The sequence below is a fragment of the Centroberyx affinis genome, unplaced genomic scaffold (assembly GCF_046629955.1).
Source record: "Centroberyx affinis isolate AG114_WGS23_722 - 3 ecotype Tasmania unplaced genomic scaffold, CSIRO-AGI_Caff_v1 ptg003657l_1, whole genome shotgun sequence".
Taxonomy (NCBI): Eukaryota; Metazoa; Chordata; class Actinopteri; order Beryciformes; family Berycidae; genus Centroberyx; species Centroberyx affinis.
In genome coordinates, this window is record NW_027281560.1 from 60,001 (window position 1) to 71,322 (window position 11,322).

At 43.8% G+C, this 11,322-nt stretch overlaps 1 protein-coding gene across 1 annotated transcript in view; it reads right to left on the minus strand.

Moving 5' to 3' along the window:
- LOC139661934 (synaptogyrin-1-like) overlaps window positions 1–10,081 on the minus strand; it is a 15,383-nt gene extending 5,302 nt beyond the window's left edge. Inside the window, exons 1-3 of the mRNA XM_071540519.1 lie at window positions 9,980–10,081; window positions 4,405–4,642; window positions 1,604–1,749 (exon numbers count right to left, since the gene is read on the minus strand). Of these exons, the coding sequence (XP_071396620.1) occupies window positions 1,604–1,749; window positions 4,405–4,642; window positions 9,980–10,081 (486 nt within the window). The remainder of the gene's footprint in view (window positions 1–1,603; window positions 1,750–4,404; window positions 4,643–9,979) is intronic.
- Between the last annotated feature and the right edge of the window lie 1,241 nt (window positions 10,082–11,322).

An 11,322-nucleotide genomic window follows, 5' to 3' on the forward strand; every position in this document is an offset into this window, starting at 1 on the left:
ACACACACACACACACACAATCCATTAGGAAGTAAAACTGCAAGAGAGGTGAGGAGTTAGTAGGAGCTGCTGGCAGGAGAGAGAGAGGAGTAGAGGTTAGTCTGCTGCAAGAGAACAGAGAGGAGAACAGAGAGAGGAGAACAGAGAGAGGAGGAGAACAGAGAGGAGGAGAACAGAGAGAGGAGAACAGAGAGAGGAGAACAGAGAGAGAACAGAGAGAGGAGGTTAGTCACTTGTATACATTCTCTAATTTGGATAATTTCTAGTGTAGTAAATTACAGTGAAAATGAACTAAATCTAATTTTGCTGAGGACTCCCTGGAACCTCCTCAAGGAACCCTGGAACCCCATAAAGTACCCCTAGACCTCTGTGAAGGACCCCCAAAACCCCATAAAGTACCCCTAGACCTCTGTAAAGGACCCCCAAAACCCCACAAAGTACCCCTAGAACCCTGTAAAGGACCCCTTGTACCCCAAGGACGTCTGGAACTTACCCCAGGAAACCTGTCGAGGACTCATTCGGGCCCCTGAACTACTATTCTAGGGTGTAGACTGGGTGTACTTACTGTATGTGCTGTATATCACACATGGGTTAGTATATAGGATTTAGGGTACATACAGAGGAGAATGTGTATATAGGGTACAGGGTGTATAGGGGTGTTTATACAGGGTGTAAGGTTTTAGGTGGTCAAGGTATTAGTGTATACTGTGTAGAGCATTAGGGGTGTAGGGTTGCAGTCATAGGGTGTAGGGTGTTAGGGTGTCAGTTTTATGGTTCATGGTGTTAGGGTTGTAGGCTTGTAGGGTTTAGGCTTTTAGTGTAGGTTATAGGGTGTGGGGTGTAGGGTATAGGGTGTAGGGTGTTAAAGTGTAGGGTAGTGAGTGTGGGGTGTAAGGGTATTGGGAATTTAGGATTTATAGCATATAGGGTATAGGTTTAGGGTGTTAGGGGTAGACTTCAGGGTGTTAGGGTGTAGAGTTTAGGGTGTTAGAATATGGAGTTTAAGATGTTAGGGTTTAAAGTGTTAGGGTGTAGAGTTCAGGGTGTTAGGGTGTGGTGTTAGGTTGTTAGAATGTAGAGTTCAGGGTGTCAGGGTGCAGAGTTTAGGCTCACACCCTAAACTCTGCACCCTGACATATGACCATGTATAGTTCAGGGTGTTATGGTGTAGAGTTTAGGGTGTTAAGGTGTAGAGTTTAGGGTGTATAGTTCAGGGTGTTAGGGTGTAGAGTTTAGGGTGTCAGGGTGTAGAGTTTAGGGTGTTAGGGTGTAGAGTTCAGGGTGTTAGGGTGTAGAGTTTAGGGTGTATAGTTCAGGGTGTTAGGGTGTGGAGTTCAAGGTGTTAAGGTGTAGAGTTTAGGGTGTTAGAGTGTAGAGTTCGGGGTGTTATGGTGTAGAGTTCAGGGTGTCAGGGTGTAGAGTTTAGGGTGTTAGGGTGTAGAGTTCAGGGTGTTATGGTGTAGAGTTTGGGGTGTATAGTTCAGGGTGTTAGGGTGTATAGTTCAGGGTGTTAGGGTGTAGAGTTTAGGGTGTTAGGGTGTATAGTTCAGGGTGTTAGGGTGTAGAGTTTAGGGTGTTAGGGTGTATGTTGGAGGGTACGTACCCAGGTGAAAACAGAGAAGAAGGAGAAGACGATGGCGGCTCTGGCGGCGTCGGCTCCTTCGTTCAGAGGGTTGTCCTCTTCCTTAGCAACCTGCCACTGGTTGGCGAGGAAACAGAAACCGACGAACCAGAGCAGCGACCAGAAGGCTGCAGGGGTCAGAGGTCACAGGAGGGCAGGATTTCATCTCTTGTTCTCATAGCATCAAATCACACCAAAAACAGTTTTCTGTGGAGTCCCCGAGGAACCACATGATAGGAACAATGCCGACGTGGAACTCGGTATTCTCGGTTTAGAAAGCTGTTCACACAGTTTACAAATCCAAACCTCAAAGTTACTTTTTACTTTATACAGAACAAGAAGAAATGTATCAATATATTAAATATGGAGTGAAACTGAGGCTTTAAAATAGAAGCAGGAATGATCAAGTTATGGTGCATGGTATTTATTGATGAAGATTGCCTTATGGATGGGTCAATTTAAGGCCAAAAATCTAACAGTGGATGTAGCTTGTGATCCGCTGGCTGCAGGAAAAGATCACTAAATTGTACACAGAAACTAAAGGTAGAGATTTCTACATCATAGTGGTCTCTCGAGGACTCCATAGGTCTCACAAACCTTTAACAGGAAACCTGAATAAAAACTAAAGGTAATGATCAAAGCCTTATGTCAGCGTGCTGTTCCACAACCAAAAGTGAAACCATGAACAAACCAAAACAAGCTTAACCACATGTTCAGCTTTTCACTGTAACAAATCCCTTTTATCTCTCTCATGAACTATCACTCTGTCTTTCACTTCTCTATCTTCATGATCATTCTAGGCTCACAGGAATAGGTCAATTTGATCCATCTATCTACAAACATAGTGAAGCAGCGTTTAGTTATTATGCTACACAGAGCTAGAACAAACTCCCAGAGGATCTCAGAAACTCCGACTGACCACTTTTAAAACTCAGCCCAAAATGTTTTTTATTCTACATTGCCTATGCAACTTGGGCCCGGATCTACTAAAGCTTTGCGCCACCGCAAACCGCATTGCGGGTGCTAAAACCTTGTTTTCTGATCTACTAAGACAGCGCACAGGGCATTTGCGCCTGAAATCATGGATTGATCTGTGTGCGCCGTTTTTTGCGGTTTGGTCTAATTGCATATGCATTTGTGGGTGTTCCAAGGCTGAGGTGCAAAATAAAGAGAGGGAATGATGCAAATCGGCAGTGGACGTGATTTATCAAAAGGCGGTGGCCGTTAACACCTGCTGATTGCGCACGGAATTTAAGACCTGGAAAAAGCAAGTCTTATCATTCTACGCATTGGATCGCTCTGCTGGAACTGTTTCTAAAACTGGCTCCAAGATCAAAGTGACACAGTCATCTACACAGCATAACATGCAGTCATTAGCTCGCAGGGTTTAAACGAGTATGCTGACTTAAAAATGTACAATTTAAGCCTCATTGGCAGAGTAACAGAATACGCACTCAACATGCAGACTATTACCTAAATATACAAAAAAAAAAGTTGCAGGCTCTTCTCTGGATTTGCTGACACTTATTGTGAGCCAATGTCTCTGCGCCATTGCCTTGATGAAAACAATGCAGCTAAAACATGTGTGTGTACTAACTGTCAGGACAGTGGAGAGGTGTGTGCGGCTTCTCCAGCTGTATGTAACCCTAACCCTCCACCAGGTCTCCATCCCTCCACCAGGTCTCCATCCCTCCACCAGGTCTCCATCCCTCCACCAGGTCTCCATCCCTCCACCTGACACCTGCGTCTCAGCCAGGCTCCTGCTGCTCCTCCAGGGGAGTTCAGGCTCCTCTTTGGCTTTATTTGTGGTCAGCATTTTGGCTCACCTCCTCATATCATACCAGTGCTCCTCTAAATCGCGCTTGAGGTGCCCAACTGCATTCACTTTATGTCGTTCCAGAGTGACTTTTTACGCGCTGGTAAAACATCTCTACTCTGCAGCTCTTTGTGGTTTTCTCTGCCACCAACACTTCCAGCTCCACTGGAGAGACATTTGCGCTTCTTTTGCCCGTCATTACGTTGCCGTTAATGTGCTATTGAGCGCATTAGGTGGCTCTTACATTAGCACAATCGCAATTCTAATTAATTATCTGCGCCTCCGCTCATTTGCGTGCCACACTTTAGTAAACACCTTGCGCTGGCTGTACCAAATGCACCTGCAATTGTTAGTAGATCCGTGCCTAGATCTTTATTCCCTCTTGATGCAGTTTACTTTATTTATTCTCTCTTGTTGACCAAGAATGTTGGTTGTTTTTGACAAAAATATTGTCTTTGCAAAGACAATATTTTGTTAAGGAAGTGATTTCAACAAACATTATGCCAAAACGGCAATGAAAAACCGTCACACGAACGGTTCAAACTTTAGTCCCGCCCAAAAATTCTCTCTGATTGGCCCGATCGTTTTTCCAATCGAGAAATCGCCGTTGAACAGAGCAACACCAGACTCTCTGAATCGCTTGACCAAATCTGAAGAGTGGAGGGATGAGATTCAGGAGTCTGGAACCAGACTACACTTTATTATCTCCTTTTATTTATTTTATTTTTCTTATTCTGTATTTCTTATCTAATGTCTTATGTACTTTGTGTAAAGCACTTTGAATTGCCTATGCGCTATATAAATAAAATTGCCTTGCCTTGCCCTACTATTGGCTGCTTGTAATGTTGGTGATCTAGGAAGTGAAGCTGATTCTACTGTTGAGCTCAGTGGATTCTCTCTGGATCAGAGTCACAGAGATGAATCTGCTAAACCGGATGCAGGTCTCTCTGTAAGCCTTCTCTCGTACCCGAGACTCCGATGTCGGCCATGACGGCCTTCTTCCTGTCCTTCACGCCGCTGATCTGAGGGAAGTAGACATCCAGCGCCAACAAGCCGGTGCTGCACAGGAAACACAGTGTTCCCATGCCGACGCCGTAGTTACAAGCGTTCTGGTTGCGGTTGAAGATGCAGAACTCCTCGCCCTCGTCCGGCCGATTGACGTATCCCTCGTTAGCCACGCAGCCCAGGATTACTATGGAGAAGAGCTGTGGGAGAAAGAGGGGAAACTGGTTCGCTAACTGCTCCATTCATTCTTATGGTGGAGGCTCCCATGAGAGAGGAGCACATTACCATTGTTTGTTATTGACAGTAATTCTGTTTCTTCACCTCTGTCTCTTTGAGTTTAGTTTTCAAAGACGAACACCTGACTGACACTCTTATGGATTTTACATTTTAACACTGAACCTCTTTGTTTCCCCGTCAGTCACATCGTACTGAACTGAGCTGATTACTGGTTTCATGCAGAACACACTGACTGACTGACTGACTGACTGACTGACTGACTGACTGACTGTCTGACTGACTGTCTGTCTGACTGTCTGACTGACTGACTGACTGACTGACTGTCTGTCTGACTGACTGTCTGACTGACTGACTGTCTGTCTGACTGACTGTCTGACTGACTGACTGACTGTCTGTCTGTCTGTCTGTCTGTCTGACTGACTGACTGACTGACTGTCTGTCTGTCTGTCTGTCTGTCTGACTGACTGTCTGACTGACTGTCTGACTGACTGACTGTCTGTCTGTCTGTCTGACTGACTGACTGAGTGTCTGACTGACTGACTGACTGACTGTCTGTCTGTCTGTCTGTCTGACTGACTGACTGACTGACTGACTGTCTGTCTGTCTGTCTGTCTGTCTGTCTGTCTGACTGACTGACTGACTGACTGTCTGTCTGTCTGTCTGTCTGTCTGTCTGTCTGACTGACTGACTGACTGACTGTCTGTCTGTCTGTCTGTCTGTCTGTCTGACTGACTGACTGACTGACTGTCTGTCTGTCTGTCTGTCTGTCTGTCTGTCTGTCTGTCTGTCTGTCTGACTGACTGTCTGACTGACTGACTGACTGACTGTCTGTCTGTCTGTCTGTCTGTCTGACTGACTGACTGACTGACTGACTGACTGTCTGTCTGTCTGTCTGTCTGTCTGTCTGTCTGTCTGACTGACTGTCTGACTGACTGTCTGACTGACTGACTGACTGACTGACTGACTCTCTGTGTGTTTGACTGACAAATCGAGTTCAGCTAGATCTGTGCATTGATCAATGCCGCTGCATAATGGTTAGTAATTTTGCGACTCGACTGCATGACTCATGGAAGTGTCATGGGGTGGAGACACATGCAGTTTTTAAAGCTACATGCATGATGGGAAACGACTTTGATAGATGGAGCTGAGCGCCCGCTGGCTCAGAAAAGTATGTTGCCACCCATAATGACAGGAGGAGACTTCAACTTAGGACTTCAATATTTTTCATCATTATTTCTTTGTATTAAACTCTCAAGAACTTCTGAAGCAGTAAATTCTTAATGAATGGACATTTCTGACATTCAGGTTCCTTGTTTGTTTCTGTATGATGAATTTTCTACACACTGTGAGACTTCAATGAAAGGCTACAGTATTACAGAAAAAAATAATTAGAAAATCTGACATTTACAATTCTGATATTTACAATTTAATGTCTTTACGTATTGTCCATACATGCAATCTCAATCAACTTCTCTGACATGCTATGTCCATATTGAAATATGGCTCAAACCTCTGAGATTGCATCACATACAGCAGGCGGTCTCCATCCATTTATTTAAAAATGAGGAGACACTTGATTCACAGACATTTGTAGTCATGTAATGCAGAATTTCTCATGCAGCCTTCATGTAAACATAATGGGATTTCCACAGTGTCCACTTTGTCAGCAATGAAGAACGCAAACGTGAAGCCGCCTAGCATCAACACAGAACCGTCCGATGTGCTGCGAGCTGTTTGACTCCGCCCCCGACTGCACCTGCCTGATGTCATCTACTGTCAAGGCAAACAAAAGTGAAACGCCTTTCAAAACAAGCCCACTATCTCCATGTGTGTTTGTGGTAAATGTCTCATCAAAAAAAAAATCAGCACTAGTCACATGACCCCAGCCTGAGTCATGTGACCCCAGCCTGAGTCATGTGACCTGTGAATGCCAGCGTTGTGCTGCATGCCACGTGGGTCCTGATCCTGTGATCACACACTGACCGCTAATCCACAGTGTGTGTGTGAGTGTGTGTGTGTGTGTGTGTGTGTGTGTGTGTGTGTGTATGTGTGTTTGTGTGTGTGTGTGTGTGTGTGTTTGTGTGTGTGTGGAGAGGGACTGGAAGACACAGAGAGCGGTATAGAGAGGCAGAGGTAGAGAGAGGTAGAGTCTAAAACACATTTCACCTATCAGTCACAAGATGTTTAGAGATCTGTCGGCCCAAATCAGAGGTGAGACCAAGTCAACTCGAGTCCCAAGTCAGTCTCAAGTCTCAAGTCAAGTCTCAAGTCTAAATGTAGAACAGCAAGTCAAGTCCATGTCATTAATTAATATCAATTTAATATCTTAAAGAAAACTAAATATCTAGGACTTTTCAATGCAATATGGTTTTAATAGGATAAAAACTTGGTAAGAGCATCATGAGTTTGATTTCTATAATCAGTTTCAACTTCAATAAATTCAATCATTCCATACAAATTCAGAAAACAGAATTTAAATTCAGTCGTCTGCTGGAACAAATCTCATCACTTTCAATCTAAGTCATTTACACAAACACAAGATCTCAAGTCAAGACTTTAGAAACCTTTTCAAGTCATCAGAGTACAAGTCAGAGTCAAGTCCCAAGTCACCAGAACCCAAGTCAAGTCCAGTCTCAAGTCTTCTCTTCATGCATCAAGTCAAGTCTCAAGCAGTTATAAAGTTTGGTTTGGTAGTGAATGCTAGTGTCTGTCCAACAGGCCCGACACTGTTTACAGTTCACAGCCTGGTCGCCTGATTGGCTGTCCTCTCGTCAATCAAAGCTCGGTGGTGAACGGAAAGGAAAAAACCCAGTTATTGAGACAGGCGCTAGAAGTAGTGAAATTTTTTGTGTGTAACTGAAGGCAAAGATGTTTTTAGTGAATTGATCAGACTTTCAAGGTGATTTGCCAACAGCACAGACTCAGCTCAAAGTCCCCAACATGGGTCTTTAAAGTCATGCAGAGCTGAAAATGGAGCTCCAGTTCCTTGAGGATTATAAACATGGTAAAAGTGATGCTGTGTGCAGTGTGAGCCGCCATGTTGACGTGACAACAGCTAGCTGCATCTCTGAAACCTCCAGGTTGACAAATCTGGACCGAGTTTCTTACTTGGATTTTTGACTTGACCGATCCATTTCAGTTTTCTTGGTATGAAGTCAGAATTTCCCACTGTCTGACCTCACTGGAACGCAGCATCAGATGCTTTCACCACTTTGTAAACTCTGTCTTAGAAACCTCCCATCACCTCCTCCCCAGGTTAACTCAGGGAGGGGATGAGGTGTGTGTGGGGGAATCAAACCCCCAACCCCGGCAAAGCCTTGCTTGAACTACACCGACCATTTGTTCTTTTGATGGTCTTGACTGTGAAGCACTTTCTAGACCTTGTTTAAAAAAAGGGCTAATAACATAATGTTATTATGAGTATTAGTGTTAGTATTGTATGTGTAGTAGTCAGTAGCCTAGTAAGCTTTAACTTGACACAGTGAACAGTAAGCCAGGTAAGTACTGGGCATGCTCAGTGTGAGGCTGACCTTCTGACCTAACTAAATCCTAAAGCCTGGAGACCGTTGCTATGCAGAGTGTTGCTGGGGAGATCGTTACCAGGCAAGAAGGTCTATAGGCTGATGAGCTGGAGTCACATGACCTTCATCCTCCATAACCCTAACCCAATGAGAATCTAGCTGAACAGGACTTGTGTGCTATTTCAACAGGTTCTACAGCAAGACAAAACTCTCCTAAAACTGTAACTCTGTTAAAAGCAGCTGTTGTTGATGCATTTTGCACCGAAGTTCAACAATTATACAAGGAGAACTCCATCATAGAAGAGGAGAGAGAACTATTTCTCCACCCACAGGAGCAGGAGAGAGACCAGACTGCACTGCAGCAGAGAGACAGGTTGGGGCTTGAGGAAGGGGGGCGAGTCTCACTTCTCAACAGGAAAAACTCTCGCTCTCTCTTACTGTCACTGTCTCTCTCTCTCTCCACCTTCAGGAAAAACCCACAGCTGAAAGCAGCAAGTTCACGCCCCTTCTCTGTAGGTTGTCAAAAGGCATTCTGGGAAACGTAGGAAATAACTAAGTGAACGTAGTGAAGTAGATGAGGCAGGTTGAGGGAAAGTGGGTTCATCAAACAGTAAGGCTGAAGCGAGGGAAACCCTTCTACACTCTGGGAATAAAGTGAATGTGAACATGGAAACTCTCTCTCTCTCTCTCTCTCTCTCTCTAGACAGTATGTATGTCTCTCGCCCATCTGCCCCCCCTCTCCCCACTCCAAACCGTCCAATCAGAAATCCTGTAGAGCTTCTGTGTTTATCAGGATTTCAGTAGAACAGTCAGGTTTTGTTTCCTGGAGTCTCGTGTTCAGTCTCAGGAATGTTAATATGAATCTCATGACCAACGCTCAAACACACAGTTCTGCTCTGATCCTTAACTAACCAAACACTACACAACTAACCCAACTAACCTTAACTAACCAAACACTACACAACTAACCCAACTAACCCTAACTAACCAAACACTACACAACTAACCCAACTAACCCTAACTAACCAAACACAACACAACTAAACACAAACTAACACAACTAACCAAACTAACCCAAACAAACCCAACTAACCTTAACTAACCTTAACTAACCTTAACTAACCTTAACTAACCTTAACTAACTCTCACTAACTCTAACTAACCCAGCTGCTGGTTTATAACCTACTAATCTAAACTGGTTGTTCATACATTGATTCATTATTTATTAGGATTTAGGATTTATTTGCACCAAGCAAGAAAAACAATAAAGACAATACAAAACAAAACAAAAAATACATCTTGAAATTATATGATGTATACAATGGAAACAACAATAACCAAAAAACAAAAAACAAAACAAAGATAAAACAGTTAGTTATTAATTTGATACTTGGTGTACAATTTAGCTAAGGTAGCAAAGAGTAATCATAGACTCCCATTGTGAATTAGCATGCTGACATTTTTCTAAAAGTTTCAAAAACCGGCATGGATTGACTGTAGATCTGTGCTAGCATGGCTAATGCTAATGTACCAGATGTTATAATTATGGGGGTCTGTGCTAGCACAGCTAACGCTAATGTACTAGATATAATGATTATGTTAATGAGCCACTACAATGTTTGTTTAATTGTCTGAAGGTCTCATACAGTAGCTAATATCTCGGATTTTCACGAAACTAAAAAAAATGAAACGTCTCATTGCTCCATTTTGGCATTTTTAAAATTGTGATAAATTGTAAAAAAAAAAATGTGTAAAAAATTGAAATCCTCACAGACTCACCCAGCAGAGGATCCGGACCACAGTCTGAGGTTGTCTGAAGAAGGTTGCCGGGTCGAACGCCCCCCCTGACTTCCCCGCTCCGTAGGCCTGAAACCCGTCCATCTGGGTTCAGCCCGGTTCAGCCCGGTTCAGCCTGGTTCAGCCTGGTTCAGCCCGATTCAGCCCGATTCAGTCTGGTTCAGCCCCCTTTAGCCCAGTTGGTCTCAGTTGGCCCAGTTGGTCTCAGCTGGTCCCAGTTGGTCCCAGTTGGTCTCAGTTGGTCCCAGTTGGTCTCAGTTGGTCCAGCTGTGGATGTGGTCCTGCTGGTCTTCTGGTCCAGAATGTTCCGGTTCCAAACTAAATGAATAAATCCTAAGCAGAGCAGCGGTGAGTCAACCTTGGTGAATCCTTAACGGGATCCTGCCTTTAAAACTTACTCTCTTCTTCTTTTTCTTCTTCTCTCTCTTCTTCTTCTCTCTTACTTCCCTATTTTTTCTCTCTCTATCCCTCTTTTCTCTTTCTTCCTCTGTCTCTCTTTCCTTTCTCTTCTTCTTCGTCGTGAAATTCTCCTTTAATCTCTGCGGCTTCAGAAAGGTTCAGAATAATCCTGATCATCCACTTCCTACACCTCCTCTCTCCCTCTCTCTCTCTCTCTCTCCCTCTCTCTCTCTCTCTCTCTCTCTCTCTGTCTGTCTGTCTCTCTCTCTCCTCTCTCACTTTCTCTCACACTCCCTCCCTCCCTCCCTCCCTCTGTGGACCAATGAGAGAACAGCAGCTCTGTCCTCTATGTTCTTCCTGTCCGTCTCTGTTTAATATTATTATTATATTATTATAATTATTATTATCATTATCATCATCATCATCATCATTATTATGCAGTACACAGTAAAGTGGTTGCAGTACTGACCTGTCCTCCAGGCCAATCAGTACCGTTTTTAAAAAGCTGGTTTCCATGGCAACATGCATCATTCACATAAGTTTGGTCAGACCAGTAGTTTTTCTCTCTCACACACACAAACACACACACACTCACACACAAACACACACCCACACACACACAAACACACACACAAACACACACACACACACACACACACACACACACCACCTTGTTTGCTTACTGCTTACTTAGTAGTATTACTACTTAGTAGGAAGTGTGTGTGTGTGTGTGTGCGCGCGCTCGCGCGTGTGTGTGTGTTGTGGTAGTAAATAGGATCAGTGTGCAGACCATCTGTCAGTCTGACCACATGGGGATTTGACATCAATTTAATATTGTTTTTGAAAAGTGCTATAGAAATAAAGTTTATATGTTATAGTTTATTATTTTCAATTTCTTTATTTTATTCACTTTATTCCTGTGTTGT